General features: G+C 37.3%; 2 protein-coding genes across 2 annotated transcripts; both read left to right on the top strand.

The window, feature by feature from the left end:
* The first annotated feature begins 2134 nt into the window (after positions 1-2134).
* Positions 2135-3750, top strand: LOC119077286. Its single transcript, XM_037184439.1, has 2 exons — positions 2135-2209; positions 2370-3750. Exon 2 carries the CDS (start codon positions 2957-2959, stop codon positions 3605-3607), a length of 651 nt encoding a protein of 216 aa, XP_037040334.1. The 5' UTR covers positions 2135-2209; positions 2370-2956; the 3' UTR covers positions 3608-3750.
* Positions 3751-4796: 1046 nt separating this feature from the next.
* LOC119077283 (FAD-binding monooxygenase ktnD-like) lies at positions 4797-10902 on the top strand. Its single transcript, XM_037184432.1, has 8 exons — positions 4797-4897; positions 4965-5080; positions 8449-8505; positions 8765-8963; positions 9037-9407; positions 9477-9700; positions 10290-10463; positions 10526-10902. Exons 1-8 carry the CDS (start codon positions 4839-4841, stop codon positions 10820-10822), a joined length of 1497 nt encoding a protein of 498 aa, XP_037040327.1. The 5' UTR covers positions 4797-4838; the 3' UTR covers positions 10823-10902.
* The last annotated feature ends 6266 nt before the right edge of the window (positions 10903-17168 follow it).

Here is a 17168-nt window from a genome sequence, read left to right as displayed (position 1 = left end):
TGGTTGGAGACCATGCGGCGATTATCGCAGACTAAATGCTCACACCTTACCTGATCGTTACCCGATACCAAACATGCAAGACTTTAATTATTTTTTGCACGGTAAAAAGATTTTTAGTAAGGTTGACCTAGTTCGAGCCTATCATCAAATTCCTATGCATGAAGATGATGTACAAAAAACTGCCATAATTACACCATTCGGTCTTTTTGAATTCCCATTTATGACCTTTGGTTTATGTAACGCAGCACAGACTTTTCAACGTTTTATTCACGAAATTCTTCAAGGACTAGATTTTTGTTTTATTTACCTTGACGATATTTTAATAGCTTCTGAAAACGAAGAAGAACATAAAGAACATTTACGAAAACTCTTCGCTCGTTTAAACGAATATGGCTTAGTCATCAACTTAAACAAATCTATATTTGGTCAAAAAGAAATCGAATTCCTTGGGTTTCATATCGATAACCACGGAACAAAACCAATTAAGTCTCGAGTTGATACAATTTTGAACTACCCGTTACCACAAAAAGTTCACGAATTAAAACAATTCCTCGGCTTAATAAATTTCTTCCGTCGTTTTATGCCTCATGCAGCAGAAACACAAATACCACTCTTCTCCTGCATGAAAAGAAACGTAAAAAAAGACCAAACGCCAATTAATTGGACAAAAAATATGATAGACGCGTTCGAAAAATGTAAAACAGATTTAGCCAATGCAACATTACTTGCACACCCAGATCCAAAAGCTAAAATCTCTTTACACGTCGACGCTTCCGATTTCGCTTTAGGAGGTGTGATTCTTCAATGGAATAACAATGAATGGCAACCATTAGCATTCTACTCACAAAAATTGTCAGAAGCTCAAACAAGTTACTCAACTTATGACAAAGAATTGCTTGCCATTTATGAAGGAATAAAACACTTCCGCTCAACACTAGAAGGAACTGATTTTACCATATTTACAGATCACAAACCCCTAACACATGCCTTCAACTCAAAATCCGATAAAGCGACACCACGACAAATACGACAATTGAATTATATTTCTCAATTTTCCACTGATATTCGTCATGTCCCTGGAAAAAAGAACATAGTCGCAGATACTCTATCACGTATCGCCACTATTAACTCGATCTATGCAATATCTTTCGAGAGTTCAATCGATTATAAAAAATTGTCACAAGCACAACAAAACGACAAAAAGTTTTGCGAAAACCTTAATTCTAGTCTCCACGTAATTAAAACAGACTACAAAGGCGCCAAATTATATTGTGACATTTCCACAGGAAAACTACGACCGGTTATCCCTCCTAGTTTTCGTAAAATAATTTTTGACAATGTCCACAAATTTTCTCATCCTGGAATAAAGGCTTCAACAGACTCAATCAAAAGAGATTTCGTTTGGCCTACAATGTCCAAAGATATAAAAAAATTTTGTCAGAGTTGTATTCCATGTCAAAAATGTAAAATCACTCGTCACAATTCAAGCCCAATTCAACCAATTGAGGTTCCTAATGAACGATTCAATCACATTCATTTAGACATAGTAGGACCGCTTAACGTTTCCGAAGGATACCGCTATTGTATAACAATAATCGACCGTTTCACCCGTTGGCCAGAAGCCATTCCAATAAAAGATGCCTCGGCTGAGACAGTTGCAAAACATCTTCTGTACCATTGGATCTCTCGTTTTGGAGTACCAGAAATCATAACGACAGATCAAGGTAAACAGTTCGAATCCGATCTCTTTGATCAACTTAACAAACTCCTCGGAACTAAACGGATTCGAACGACTTCATACCATCCTCAAGCAAATGGAATTGTAGAACGATGGCACACAACATTAAAAAATTCTATAAAATGCCATAACAATTCCAATTGGGTTGAAATCCTTCCGTTAATATTGCTAGGATTACGATCAATTATCCTACCAAATTTAAACGCTTCAGTCTCAGAAATGGTCTACGGTTCAACAATACGATTGCCCTACCATTTCTTCAATAACGCTGAAGCAAATCCTACAAAAGATCCTTTTCTTTTTGTAGAAAAATTAAAAAGACATATGAACGATATTCAACCCACAGAGAGCTCAAATCATCATAAACAAAAAATCTTTGTTTACAAAAATCTTAAAGATTGTTCACATGTGTTCGTTCGTAAGGATGGGTATAAAAAACCTCTCCAACCAAATTACGAAGGACCATTTGAAGTAGTAAAACGAGACAAAAAACACTTCACTTTGAAAATCAAAGGAACTGAAAAAGTCATAAGTATTGACCGTCTCAAACCGTGTTTTCAACTTTCGGAAGAAAAAGTAATCCAAGAAATAAAAGTTAAAAAGCACGTAACTTTCAATTTAGAAAACTTAGTTATCGAGGATTCCAACTAACTTTCCTATAAATACGCAAGAAATAAACAAAATTTTCACATTAAACAGCTGTTCTTCAATCGAACAACAACTGCGAAATAATTCCTCTACTACTAAAAATGCTAACAACATTGAGAGACGAATTTACTCAAATTAAAATAACAATTGATCCACAAAGTTCAGTCTCTGTTTTTCCGGAATTTATTTTCGAAAACCAGCCGACTCAACTATCATTATACACTCCGAACAGAATTTTCCCACTATATCGGTTGTGTGATAAAACTATTAAAATACGTGGAACTATCTTTACGTGGCAATTCTACACGTCAGATACTTCACACATAATTCTAGGTTCCGATTTTCTTCAAAGATTCGGATATATTAACTAAGGAACTACAAAGTACACTGAATAATCACTGTACGAATAAATCACTCTACTAGTTTGTTCATACGAACTACTAGATTTGAATTAAATTCGATCAACCCTTCACTGACTTGGCCTATAAATACGGCATACGCCCTACAAAATTTTATCAGTCTAATAACGATCTTTATTCCTTAAACATCGTAAAAAATAAAAAAAGTAAAATGACTTCAGTTCAACAACTTTTGCAACAAATTGCAAACGGTATTACTGAACTCAAACAAGATGTTACCGCCATCCAGCGAACTTTAGTTCGTATGGAAGCCGGCACTATGCAGCCGCCCTGCCGTACAAGACGTCGTTCCGCATCTCGAGCCACGCAGACTTGGCCTGGACAACAACAACAACCAAATCAACAGGCCCACCGCTTTGCCCCGTATCAAAGTGGCCCTTCAAATCAGCCAGTACCATCGTCGTCTCGAAATTCATCCTCCGTCGCAATGCAAGCTCAGCCAGTACCATCGTCGTCTCGAAATTCATCATCCGTTGCAATACAAGCTGCTGGTCCCGCCGAAATTCGTCTATCCAATATGCGCCGTGTTTTGAACAAGGCAGCCGACACACCAATACCCAGAACCATTTGCATAAACCACAAAAGGTTTGGAAAGGCAACAGACATCCAGCGATGCCCCGATTGGTGCACTATGCGCAATCCAGCTCCCGCAAATCCACCGATGGACAATGAACTGGACATATCTGATGCGGAAAACTTACCACCACCATTGTTACCCGAACCGATGGAACGAAATGCCATTCCAACTGCCGAAGAAATGAGTTTGGAACTCGAAAATGAACTATTAAATCTTTCAGAATAGGAGGGGAGGTATTGTGGTGGCGATCATAGATTGCCTTTAAATTGTAATTAACAGAGTAACCTCCGAACTTAGTTATAAATACCCTGTACGACTGTGAAATAAATTCATTCCAGTTTTGGATATAGACGAGTGAACAACGCGTTTCTCTTCCTCCACAAGCTAAACAAAGTAGGGTTCCAAAGTAGGGTTCCAAAGTAGGGTCGAGAGGTCCGTGTGTGGAAGCTCTAGACATCGAAAATCAGTATTGTATATGGTTTTCGGTTTCCGAATCTCTTGGACAGCAGCGACAAAACCAGTTTGACAATGGATAGTAGAGAGTAGTCTATCAGGAGTTCAACGATACTACGGATGCCATTGGTCGTCGCTGTCCAAGATTGTGACACGAAATTGAGAAAATTTGACTACGTGGGAGAACTTCTAAGGGCTCCTCTGCCGCCATAAAGCCATTAAAAAAGGAAAAACCTATCAGACCTCGTTACTACGGGTCTCTACTTTCCAACGATACCAAACACGCGTGGGTAGAGACTCGACGAATGTATTTTTTACATAGACGTACTGTGTGTTTACTAATAAAACGATTCTATAGAGCCATCGATCGTTCGGATCGGATGTGGCTTGAATTTCATTTTCATATAAGCTGGATGAAGTTTTCGCAAATTCATTCTTAAATAGCAAAATTTTGTGAAAATTTGAATTCTTGCTGTATTTGAATGGCTGGTGTACGAAAACCGAATGTAGTTCATTGTAGGCTCTAAAACTCTGTTGAGTCATAGGAATGTTTATTCAAGTGGGCGAGCATTAGCCCTACTCACGTTAAAAAAAATTGGTTCAGATCTTTCGGAGGAATGTCGATTTCGTTTCTTTATCGAATCCTAAACAATTCTCTAGAACATCAAAATTGACAAAAAATTGTTTCCGAGTCGCGCAACGCATTTGAAATTTACATGAAAACGCATAGAAACGCATGGTAACGCAGAGAAACGCATGCATTTTCGATTGCGTTGCGCGACTCGGAAACAATTTTTTGTCAATTATGATGTTCTAGAGAATTGTTTAGGATTCGATAAAGAAACGAAATCGACATTCCTCCGAAGGATCTGAACCAATTTTTTTTAACGTGAGTAGGGCTAGCGAGCATCTTTTACACGAAGCGTTCAATTTTATTGGTGAATTATATTTCAACGAATGGTCTTGTGTTTTAGTATAGTCGTACAGTTTAACTATCTTAAACATGTCGTCTAGTAATTGTTGGTCAAATGGTGTGCCTGAAATTGGAATCGTCGGCGCTGGGTTAGTGAAACTGAATTTTTGTTTGTTCGTCTAATTGGTCAAGCTAATCAATCAATACCCGATATAGTATGTCGGGTCTGTGTGCTGCCGTTCAATTACGGAAAAAGTTGGCAATCACATCATTTACGATATTTGAGAAAAATACGGACGTAGGTGGAACATGGTTGAATAACACTTACCCAGGTAATCCGGTCATATGTACATGTGCAAACCACTACAAGCAAAAGTGATCATAGTCGACAGCTGCCGAATAGAGCAAAGTATAGAAACATACTGAAGGTAATGCAAATGCTTAGCGGATCACAAATTTAACGGAACCCTAGTTTCGTGTGAATATAAGACTTGTTATGTTGCTTTTGTGACGTTTGGCGTACAATTTGTTGTGTTAAGTATTAAAAATATAACCTAACAAAGTGAATTTAAGCAGTTGTCAACATTGTAAAAAGTATATTCACCCGAAAGTAGGGTTCCGTGAGTTTTTGTTGATTTACATTACCTTCAGTAAGTTTATATCGCCCAAAACCACTTACAGTGTAGGTGTGACGCAAGTCCTGTTATCCACTTACAAAAGAACTGATATCGGTGTAGGTGACGCTTACAGAATCGACACGCAAAAAGATATGCGTCACAAATGGCAGCTGATGTGGAATATACGCGAAAGTTTTGTCAACAAAAATTTTACCCGAAAAATTTTAGAAAGAAAATTATAACAAAAAAAAATTGCGTCAAAAAGTGGCAGATGATTCGGCTTTCTTCCGTTTGAATTCCATTTTTTAAAGCAATATATTTCACAATTTGTTATAATTTCCTTCCTCAACATCTGTCACTTTTTGACGCAATTTTTTTTAAAATAATTTTCTTCCTAAAAATTTTCTGGTAAAATTTTTGTTGACAAAAGTTTCGCTCACTTTCCTCATCAGCTGCCATTTGTGACGCATATCTTTTTGCGTGTCGACTCTGTAAGTGTCACCTACACCGATATCAGTTCTTTTGTAAGTGAATAACAGGACTTGCGTCACATCTCCACTGTAAGTGGTTTTGGGCGATATCAGCTCTTTTGCAAGTTGATAACAGGACTTGCGTCACACCTCCACTGTAAGGGGTTTTGGGCGGTATCAGCTCTTTTGTAAGTTTTGATTTTTTAGAATTTGGTTGCAGATAATAGACAATCATATTGTGCAGTTTGAACGAAAATATTCTTCTTACAAAACTGTTTAACTTTCTCTTTGATCTGAACCTTCGAGCTTTCATTTGACGAAAATTGAAAATTTTACGAAATTCGAAAATTTTACGAAAATAAAAAAATTTACGAAAATCGAAAATTTGACGCACTTAAAACGTTCATAGCTCTCAAATAAGCGGAAACCATGAAACACGCATCGACTAGAATCTAAAACTCTATAACTTTGTCTTTTAAACGAAGTCTCTATCTGCCGTATTTTCCGAGTTATGGCTGACATAGATCGCACTTAAAACGCTCATAGCTCCCAAAGAAGCGACTTTTTAGTGAAACCATGAACCACTTGTCGACTAGCATCTAAAACTATAAATTTATCTTTTAAACGAACTTTCTATCTGCCATATTTTCTGAGCTATGGGTCCTATAGCTCAATAGCTTAACACGCTCATAGCTCCGAAATTATAAGCTTTTATAACAATTCCTTCAAATTAGTTTCTTAGAATTACGTCCTTAACATACCCTGAAAATTTCAGCCAAATCCACCGGTAATTTCAAAAGTTTCGTTGTAACAAAGTGACAAAGTAACAGAGTAACAAAGGTTGGTAAAATATATCAATTTCAAAATCCATTTCTTCATACAAATTTCCAAGTTTTGAAATTTAATATCTCGGCCAAATCTTAACCTTATGCGGCGTGTCGCGTGTGATAGCTCGTTGAACTCGTATGGACGCCCAGATTACGAATAAAATACTTTGGGGGTAGTAGGAGCGAAGGGGGAAAAGTCAAAAAGTTCGTGTATACATGTTCCTCAATCCTTCTGAAAAAATTTTGTCAAATTTTTCAGTGTGAACGGACTTACGTCACGGCCCTTCACTAACGTAGGGCCATGATACTTTTAAATAGATAACTATTTTGTGTGAAATGGGTTTTACGGTGTTTTTCAGTTGTGTGACACACTGCCAAGTTTCACGCCGCACAGTGTTACAAAACGTTACTGTCACATTCATAAATCTATTTTTGACATCAGTACGTCACTTTGCGACCCCTTTATGTCCGGAATTACCCTACAGTAACAGTAGACTTTCGAAAAACCAAGAAAAAATTTTGTTGGTTTTTTGGGTTTTGGAGCCCATTTTCCCCGTGAGGGGTATGTAAATTTTCCATGTTAAATATAAAAATCCTAAGGACGTTGCAACTTGCATTGAGACACCTCAAGCATACTCCTTATTGTATTTTCTATGTTCCCGAACCTACCTGCTCACCACTCGCTGTAAAACAGATCTCTTATTCCACATTTTCATCAATAACCAAAAAAATTCAAAAAAGCCTCATGAAATAAAATCGTTGTCTTTAACATTTCTGCAGTAGTAAGTGAAGGCGAGAGGCAGAGGAACATAGAAAATACCATAAGAAGTGTGCTTGAGGTGTCTCAATGCAAGTTGCAACGTCCTTAAGATTTTTATATTTAACAAGGAAAATTTACAAACCCCTCACGGGGAAAATGGGCTCCAAAACCCAAAAAACCAAGAAATTTTTTTCTTGGTTTTTCGAAAATCTACTGTTACTGTAGGGTAATTCGGTACAAAAAGGGGTCGCAAAGTGACGTATTGATGTCAAAAATAGATTTATGAATGTGGCAGTAACGTTTTGGATCACTGTGCGCCGTAAGTGCAGTCGAAATTCAAAATGGAAAGTGCAGAGGTATTTTTAACGTAGCGTCATTTTCATACAGGGAAGCGTTGAAATGTATTTTTTGGTTCACTTTTTCATCGAATCTTTCACTTCAAATTCAAATTTTAGACACACTTACAGCGTGAATTTAGAGTTACACTCAAGTGTGTTGACATGTAGCTTTTGCCGATCACTCGAAAAGGATATCTACAATCTTCATCTACCTCCGTTTGTCAAAGTACAATATATGAACGAAAAAAAGTCCATAATCTGAAGAGTTCGGCAATGTTTGACGTATTTACGAACCTGCAGCATCCACTCGCACTATTTAAACACGAAAATGCTCTCTCTCTCTCTCTCTCTTTCCATTGTGATAGAAAATATAGCCTCAAATAACACACATTCCACAGATAATACCGCCGGAATTTCAAAATTTCATAATCAAAAATGAAGGACATCTTCCTTACATCACTTTTTGGATTGGATCACGGGAGGTCCACCTCAGTTTAGGTTTAGGAAACGCTCTCTTTCATATTAGCAAAATATCAACAAAACGGATAAACCTTTTTTTAAGGGAGGTGATGTACTACGATTCAGGCTGTCTTAAAGTTAAAGATCGAGAGAGAGAGAGAGAGTCTTATATTTCTTTTAAATGTTTTTATTTAACTCATTCGTTCACTACCATATTTACTCAATTCAGGATGTGAAGTCGACGTTCCTGGGCATTTCTACAGCTATTCTTTCGAACCAAATCCAAGTAAGTGTTGAAAGTGCCACGATGACACTGCAAGAACAGGACTGTAAACTTATGACATGCATCATATATGGTGTTTCGCCGGAGCTTCATGATTTCCCCAAGACCTCTCCAATTTTACAGTCTTGCGGTACATTAAACAGCGTTACCAGCCATAGAGGTAGACTGCAAGTAAAACCGAAACTAAAAGATGTTACCAGCCTTAAGACGGAATCTTGTACTTCATCGTACGCTTTTGATTTTGTTCCCACAAATTTTTAAGATTGGTCCGTCAACTACCCTCCTCAGCGGGAAATACTGGAATATATAAAAGGCGTCGCCAGAAAGCACCAAATCTACGAGCACATAAAGTTTCAGCAGGAAGTCAAAACGATTTCTTGGAATGTACATCTCAAGAAATGGATTGTCCGTTACATAACCGCCGCAAAAAGTGATTTCGAGACACAGATGTTCGATATAATGTGAGTTATCGTCGGAATTTTTCCGCTAATTTTGACTTCTCTCAATTGCGAAATTGCTACACCGAGATTTTAGAATCATGGCTCTTGGCGCCTTTCGTATTCCGCACATTCCGGACGAATGCAAAGCGTTCACTGGACCTACAATTCACACGGGCGAGTGGAATCACGGAGTCGCGTTGAAAAATAAAAAGGTCGCCGTGATCGGTAGTGGAGCGTCGGCCATTCAAGTTATTCCCAGCATCGTAGACGATGTTCAAACGTTGCATTGCTACCAGCGGAAGCCAGCATATATTTATCCCAGATTACAATTTGCCTTCCCGTCTGTTCTGAAAACATTTTTCCGTTACATTCCGTTGCTGATGTGGCTGTACCGGTGCATCGTTTTTATGCGGTTCGAGCTATTCCACGCGGCATTTTATAGCGGAAGTCTTCTGAACAAAATATGTAAGTTGATGAAATGGAATTGGTTATTAGCACTGGTACGATAACCCGAATACCGTTCGGTTTACGCAGTGCATGCAATTACGAAAAACTATCGCCGAAGGGAATTAAATTCACACAAACACTTGTGGAACGCTCTGACCCCCAAATACGGTTTCGGATGCAAACGAGTGCTCACATCGGAACAGTACTATGCTGTAATGACACGACCAAACGTGCGTCTGCATTCGAGTCACATTGACAAAATTGTCGGTCGAACGATCTACACCAAAAACGGGACGAAACAGGAAGTCGATGTGAGTACAGATGCAAAACATTTAGAACTCGTCATTCGTTCAACTCTCTATATCTATTAGTATGCAGCTCAGGGCACCGATTCTCGAAACATTCGGAACTTTAGGAATTCATAACTTGAGACTTCTTATGGGATTTTACACACGCAACTGTCAAAAGCTATATGACTGTCACTGCGAATATTCGTAATTTGACAGTTGCATGTACAAAATTCCATAAGAACTGTCAAGTTACGAATTCTTAAAGTTACAAATGTTTCGAGAATCGACAACCTGGATGCAGTTTCTCGTGTATTTAAGAATTCTTAACTTGACAGCTGTCACCTTAAAGCTGAGAGTGGTCCATGCGCGATTCGTAACTTTTAAAGTGTCAACTGTCAAGTTACGAAAACTTAAATTCATGAGAATCGGCACCCAGGGTTTCTGACCCGATTTTTTGAAGTAAAGAGAGCTGTAAAGTCGATTGTTTCTTCTTGAATCAATGTCATTAGGGTACGATTTTTTTTTACAATAGGGTACGATAGTAAGTGCTTCCACCTTCCCACCCACCAATTTATTTCGAAGCATCAGGGAAACAATTTAACCATTACAGGTTCTTGTACTGGCCACAGGCTTCAAAGTTCACGAATACTGCAGCCCAATGCAAATATTCGGAAAAGACGGTCAGAATGTGCTGCAAACTTGGGCCGAGAAAGATCCGCGGAGCTATTACGGAATTGTGTACAGTTCTGCGCCAAATCTCTTCTCACTTCTCGGACCTAATACGGTGAGCTCGGAAAGAAAATTACGGTTCGACGAACTGAGAGAATTTCTTCCATCTTTTACCAGGGACTTAGTCACAGCTCGGTCCTTTTCATGGCCGAATGTCAGGTTGATTTTATGATAAATGCCGTCCGGGAAATGATGCGACGAAACGCTATGATGATCAATGTGAAAGTAGCGGCTGAAGATGAATTTATGGACAAGTTGAGAGCGGACATGAAGAACAAGGTGTGGAACAGGGAAAATTGTGGTTCGTGGTTTGCTAACTCAAGAGGTGTCATAACGACTCTGTGGGGTGACAATTGTATCAACTACTGGAGACAGACTAGGAGCATTGACTGGTCCAAATTTGAAATTGAATGAAAAAATGTACTGGCTGGTGGGTGGATGTGGTATTGTGGATTAATAAATTATATTTAATGACAACTTGTTCCACAGCATTTTGTAATCACTTTGTGATCAATTTTTGAATAAGGAAGGGACGGATCGATTTTTTTCACGATTTTTTGTCACAGATCAGCAGAAACACGAAAAATAAGAAACTCGTATATCGGGCATTCTCAAAATATTGTCTCATTTAAAAGATTTTACAAAAAGAAAATCTATGAAAATAGCGCTTCCCACTCAATTTCACACCCAAATCACATCCACTCTGAACTTAGTCAAATATGTTTAACGAAGAAAATCGTCGTTAATCGTAACATGAGTACAGGTCCCCCAAAAAAGATAAATTTATCGAAAATGTAACGAAATATAACGAATGTAATTTAATCAGAGATGAATCGAGGGGCAAAAATGTTTTCCTAAGTAGGCTATGAGACGAAATTGCAAAATTATTTAGTTGTCTATTACGTTTTCCACCATGTATAAGAGAAAGTGGCTTGATTTCGAGAAAAAACAAATTATAGTCAATATTTTTGAGTTATTACGCGATATTCAAGTAAACGAGCCATCAGAACAGTCGGAGCGTTTGCTGCGACTGAGCCCCGTACAAACCCGTATATCTATTGCGTACGTGACCCTAGTGCGTCTGTCACCCTACTTTGACCGTAAGCCTTGCCGTAAGCCGGTTAAAGTAGTTAAAGTAAAATTATTATGTAATATGTACATCTTACAAATTGCGCATAGCGCAATTACGAAGCCCCGTACGACGTTCCTTTCAAATGAAACAAAAATTTCAAATCTCCCTAAAATTTTATTTTTTGAAGGGCCTAGTATCGGCCTCAGTCCGAGAACCCAAATTTAAAAATTTTTTCAACTACATTCTATTCGGCCTTTGATTACCTTCCAAATGAAACAAAAATTACGAAAAACGGATGAAATTTGCTCGAGTTATATGTAAAATACACATAGGGCCCTAGTATCGGCCTCAGTCCGAGGACCCAAATTTAATTTTTTTTTTTCAACTACATTCTATTCGGCCTTTGATTACCTCCCAAATGAAACAAAAATTACGAAAAACGGATGAAATTTGCTCGAGTTATATGTAAAATACACATAGGGCCCTAGTAGTGGCCTTAGTCCAAGGACCCAAATTTAATTTTTTTTCAACAACATTCTATTCGGCCTTTGATTACCTTCCAAATGAAACAAAAATTACGAAAAACGGATGAAATTTACTCGAGTTATATGTGAAATACACATAGGGCCCTACACTCACAGAAAAAAGGCAATTGGTCATGGAAATAAACGACTCTTGGCGTATTGACAATATATTAATTTTGGCTGGGACAGTTTTTTGTTGGTAGACATGTGACATCCGATGAATAATATACATCTATTGGACAATTTCTTTATCTTCGAGTTGGGCTGTATCCCGCGCCGAAGGCAAGGAATGTAGTCCTCCGAGAGATTCAATAAATTTTCCTGTAGGAACGTAATGTATTCTGAGTGTTGATGCAAAAATAAAACTTTTTCAGAGCAAACAGAGACATAAGAACTTTGCGATTTCTATACCTGTAGTTAGAGTCATAAAACAGTTGGACCACAACCAACATTTGGTGTGAAGCTTCTATCACGCAGAAAATGCGGACATTATTTTAAGTTTTTACGACGAAATCTTGAAATTTTGATGGAAATGTTCTTCTATTTCTGATGTGATTGGGTAATAAATTATTTGGATGAATATTGTTAGTGGATACATTTGGACCTGTTATAAACATGAATTGAAAAACAAATCTTTCTCTTGCAGCAATGCATTTATATTTCGAAGTAAATGTGCCAAAACCAAACTTTTCGATTAAAATTCAAAAGAATCTAAGATCGAAATCATCTTAAAATTTGGCTCCTGTTGAAGTTCGATTTTGTAAAAAATTTGATTCAGAAACATCCAAAAAATTTTGCATTGAGGCGGGAATGGAATGTTAAACATAACAAAAAACTTAAATGCTGAATCGACAGCATCAATTAGCGATTCGCACTCATATACCGCTTCACATATAGCAACAAAATAAGCGGATGGGTCTGCATTTCCTACTTCAAAAACAATTGGATGGTCCGGAATATCGCGATCAGCAAAGGTGACTTTCTGCTTTTTCATCTCCGTGGGAATAGCATTTAAGTTTTTAACAATTTTAATGAAGGCTCCAACTGAATCAGGAATCGTTGGAGTCCAAGTTTTTTTGTTGACGCTTGTTTTCGTCGGAATAACATAATGTAAGTTGTGAAAAGCCTTCATAATTTCTCGATCTCTTATATTGAAGTCTGAAACCATTGACATGTTTAAGTACCATCTAAACCGTACTAATTGACGGTTGAGCAATATGCCACTCAGCATCGTAGTATGCAAAATTTGCAAACTTTAGATGCTTCGCTGGCATAAAACGTTGCATGCAACTCGTTGCAAAGTACGTTATTAGGCTCATGATGTGTATTATGACATACGGCCTGCGGCCTTATGTCATAATTACACAACTAGAGCCTAATAAAGTAGATACTTTGCACCTAGATTGCATAAATAACTAAGAAAAGAACTGCATAAAATAATCACCGTTTTCAGACTGCAAACGAAGAAAACTTCGTTTGACCACAGAGTTTTTTATTCCCTCAGAAATCACCAGCGAGTTCTTGAATATGAAATCATTCCATTTGGAATTCATGGAATTGCCAATGTCTCGACCAAACCTTGTCCGAAAGTCATCTTTTATCTGCATAATTTAAACGACACTTTTGTAAGAAAGTAAATTCAACTGGAAATGTGGTGGATGTGTAAGATGTTTAACTCATATAGTAGTATACATATCAAGAGTTTGTTTATTAGAATGTGGAAAGCGCATAAGTTTTAATTAGGACATTCGAAATTTCTAACATTGCGATTTGACAACGGATTATTAGAATATTATATGAGTGAGTGTTACATTGAAGCGAATGAAAAAAAGTGTAAGTTTTAAGATTCTTTTTTTCATAAAACATTAGACCATAAAATCTGTCACAAATCCCATCAGTACAAAATCAGAGATTTCGTAGATGATGAAGGGCAAGAATTGGAAAGGACGAAAGAGCTGTACAGGAAAAACAGACTTGGCAAACAACCCATCCTCCCACCGTAATTTTTGTCATCTTTATATATACCACCTCCTTCCTCTCCTATCAGACGGGACCTTCTACCTACTTTTGGTTCTAACTTAATCTGACAAAAATTTCAATTGGCACTAACCAATGGCAATGCATCTTTTTCCTGAAGAGCTGGCCAAGTTTGTAAAGCATCTTCCGCTACATATACTTTGGAGTAGCGATATGAAAAAGTAGCTTGCCAGTGTTCAAAAAGTAAATCAGTTTTACTAAGATCAGTGAAATTTTCTCGATCGTTGACAAAATTAATACTTTGTTGCTCGTCATCTAAATTTTGTAAAAAATTAGGAGGCTGCAATATTATTGTGAAAGGTAAACCTGTTAACAAATAAGGAGTATCTTCTTTAGGTGTACGGGCTGTTGACTGAGTTCTTCTGGATTGAGAATATCGCACATAAAGCAAACCAGTAGGGTCCCGACCAAGTTTTTTTTCGTAATAAACTCTCTGTAAAAATATTTCGATTTTCATGTTTAAAAGTTTGTGAAACATTTAGTGACACAAAGGTAACTTTCCATAGAAATTACTTTGCTTTTTTACTAAATAAAATACCTTTTCTTCCCCGGGAAATACATCACAAATTTGATCAGCTACATTGTTCATCATTGGTCTGGAGAGTACTGGTTTCGCTTTAATGATTATACCGACCAGCTGTTCTCTCAACGGATCTGTCAGATGTACATTTTCTTTAAAGAACTTCATAATTTCAGTCGCCTTTTCCCCTCCGTTGCTCAAAATAGCTTTTAGGTCGACGATTGTTGATTGAGTTTTTGAACCGATCTAACAATAATAGAAGAACATCCGTTTAAATCGATAGTACCTTACTCCACAATCAGAATTAAATCTTTCTCAGAGACCACACACTAACTTTTAATGAATTAATAATGAACATACCATTTTGCTCTTCCACTCCCGGTGGTGGTTTCTGAAATTGACCATCTCGGTATAACTCAATAGCTTATCTTGGACCAATAGCACGTAGTCCGATTCTTCCGTGGACCTTATGGTTTCGTACGTCACCCCTCGACCTTTCGAAATAACTCTTAAATTGGTACTTTTAGAAATTGTACTACAGAAATTACTGATGAATCCTTCATATAAAGACGAACATCCCCACATATCTAAAAGAGACTTCAACTGTTCATCTTCGTTTTCTGGATCATAAATAATAATGTCTTCGATGTCGGTAATATCTGAAGCAAAACGAGACTCATTTGAGTTAAAAGGTAATGGTTAAGAGCCGTAGCTAGTCTCATCGTGTTCCTAAACCATAATTTATCATCACAAAGCACCCGTCACGTCACGGCACAATATAAAATGCTTGAATCGAACATTAAATAGGAATTAAACTAGTCACATGGAAAGTGGAAAAACATTTTGTAGTAGAGTCGACTTTTAGCACAGATTGTATTCTAAAACTCTGTTTTTTAACTGAAATTACCTAATTTTTGTCGTTTTCCTTCCATTTTAAGTTTACGATTTAAAATTCACTTAAAGTTTACGACAGAATCGAAAGGAGTGACAACAAACTCGGCTAATGTTACTACTCAGTTTTCATTAGAAATTTTTCTTTATTCCACTACCATGGCTACTTTAACAAAATACGTGACCAGTGGCTAGTGAACTGAATCTAGCTGATCAATTTTTATCTGAGAGTAAACAAGAGTTATTAAAATAGTTGTGCAAATAGTCGTTCTTGGGTGTTACTTAAACGTCGTGCAAATAGTATCCGTTAAGTCCTATTTTCACGACATGCAAATAGTCGCCCTTGAGTCCTCTTCGTATAGCGTGCAAATAGCACCCAAGGGCGTCTATTGTTGCGGTTATGAAGTATGAATGGACCATAAAATAAATTAGAAAAATGCGTAGAAGTGCATCGAAATTTTAAATTTCGACAGAGTTGACTTACAAAGTCGATTTTGTGTTCATTTTGAGAGGAAGAATCACAAGCAAGATAGTCATCCAGAAATCACGGATTGATTCTGAGAATCTTCAGAGTGACTCGAATCATTAGAATCACGAGAACCATTGGAATCATTTAAGAATCACTCGTTAAATCAAAACACTCGTAGATTTACTGCGATTTATATTTCTTAGCTTCGTAATATTGTAAAGTTTTACAGGTTAGCTACCTTTAAATTTCATTTTTGTGATTTTACAACTAATTCATTGATTACCGTGATATTATTGATTCTCGAAATAAATCAGCAATTAAGTTGATTTTTGAAATCAATCCATGATTTTTCATATAATTCCGTGATTCTATCTACGCTTCGCAAGTCACTGGTGTCGACAACCAATCAAAAGAAATTTTCTCGAACGCAAGTGACATTGAAAGGCATTGAAAAAATCAAAAAGAGGGATTCTTTTGAAAAACAGCCTACCGAAATCGGACGCATTTTCCAGTGGACTTTTTTATATGTGCCTAGAAAGGACTTCTACCCTAGAACCCAAAACCACTTTCAAAAAAATTCTTCGAAGCTTTTGTGACTGGTGAAAGGTGATCAAAAACCGAAAATTTCTCCAGGTATACGAGCCGTGTGGGTCGTGTGGGGTGTCATTAGAAAGGTAATCACATGTACTATTGAGCCGAATAGAGACTCATTGGTTTTAAAATTAATCCACACTGAAATATGTGCAGTTGAAGTTTTCAACCGAAAACTTGCACTTTTCTTACCAATATTTCTCCAGTTACACGAGCCGTACATGGTAGTGTGGGGTATCATTTGAAAGGTAATTTTATGTGCTTTCGGGCCAAATAGGGTCTTATGGGGTTTGGATGCATATGCGATGAAATATGAGAAGTTGAAATGTGTAAGTGCCCACATTTCATCGCATATGCATCCAAACCCCATAAGACCCTATTTGGCCCAAAAGCACATAAAATTACCTTTCAAATTATGCCCCACACCACCATGTACGGCTCGTGTAACTAGAGAAATATTGGTAAGAAAAGTGCAAGTTTTCGGTTGAAAACTTCAACTTCGGTAGGCTGTTTTTCAAAAGAATCCCTCAAAGTGTCCTCATTAAATCACTGAAATCATTCCTGTAATTCACTCGGAATCAAACAGAATCATTGAAATTATACATCATCCGGAAATCTTTGTAATGATTCCGAAACCGCTAAAATGATTCCGTGAT

The sequence above is a fragment of the Bradysia coprophila genome, unplaced genomic scaffold (genome assembly GCF_014529535.1).
Source record: "Bradysia coprophila strain Holo2 unplaced genomic scaffold, BU_Bcop_v1 contig_235, whole genome shotgun sequence".
NCBI classification, from domain to species: Eukaryota; Metazoa; Arthropoda; class Insecta; order Diptera; family Sciaridae; genus Bradysia; species Bradysia coprophila.
Note: the sequence above shows the minus strand (reverse complement) of the source record. Positions and strands in the feature narration are given on the sequence as shown.

Excerpts from the sequence above, each read along its gene's own strand:
- LOC119077286 (XM_037184439.1), top strand. The coding sequence starts at position 2,957 with ATGACTTCAGTTCAACAACTTTTGCAACAAATTGCAAACGGTATTACT.
- LOC119077283 (XM_037184432.1), top strand. The coding sequence starts at position 4,839 with ATGTCGTCTAGTAATTGTTGGTCAAATGGTGTGCCTGAAATTGGAATC. Across the intron at positions 9,701-10,289 it reads GGACGAAACAGGAAGTCGAT|GTTCTTGTACTGGCCACAGG; the intron begins GTGAGTACAGAT and ends TAACCATTACAG. Across the intron at positions 10,464-10,525 it reads CACTTCTCGGACCTAATACG|GGACTTAGTCACAGCTCGGT; the intron begins GTGAGCTCGGAA and ends ATCTTTTACCAG.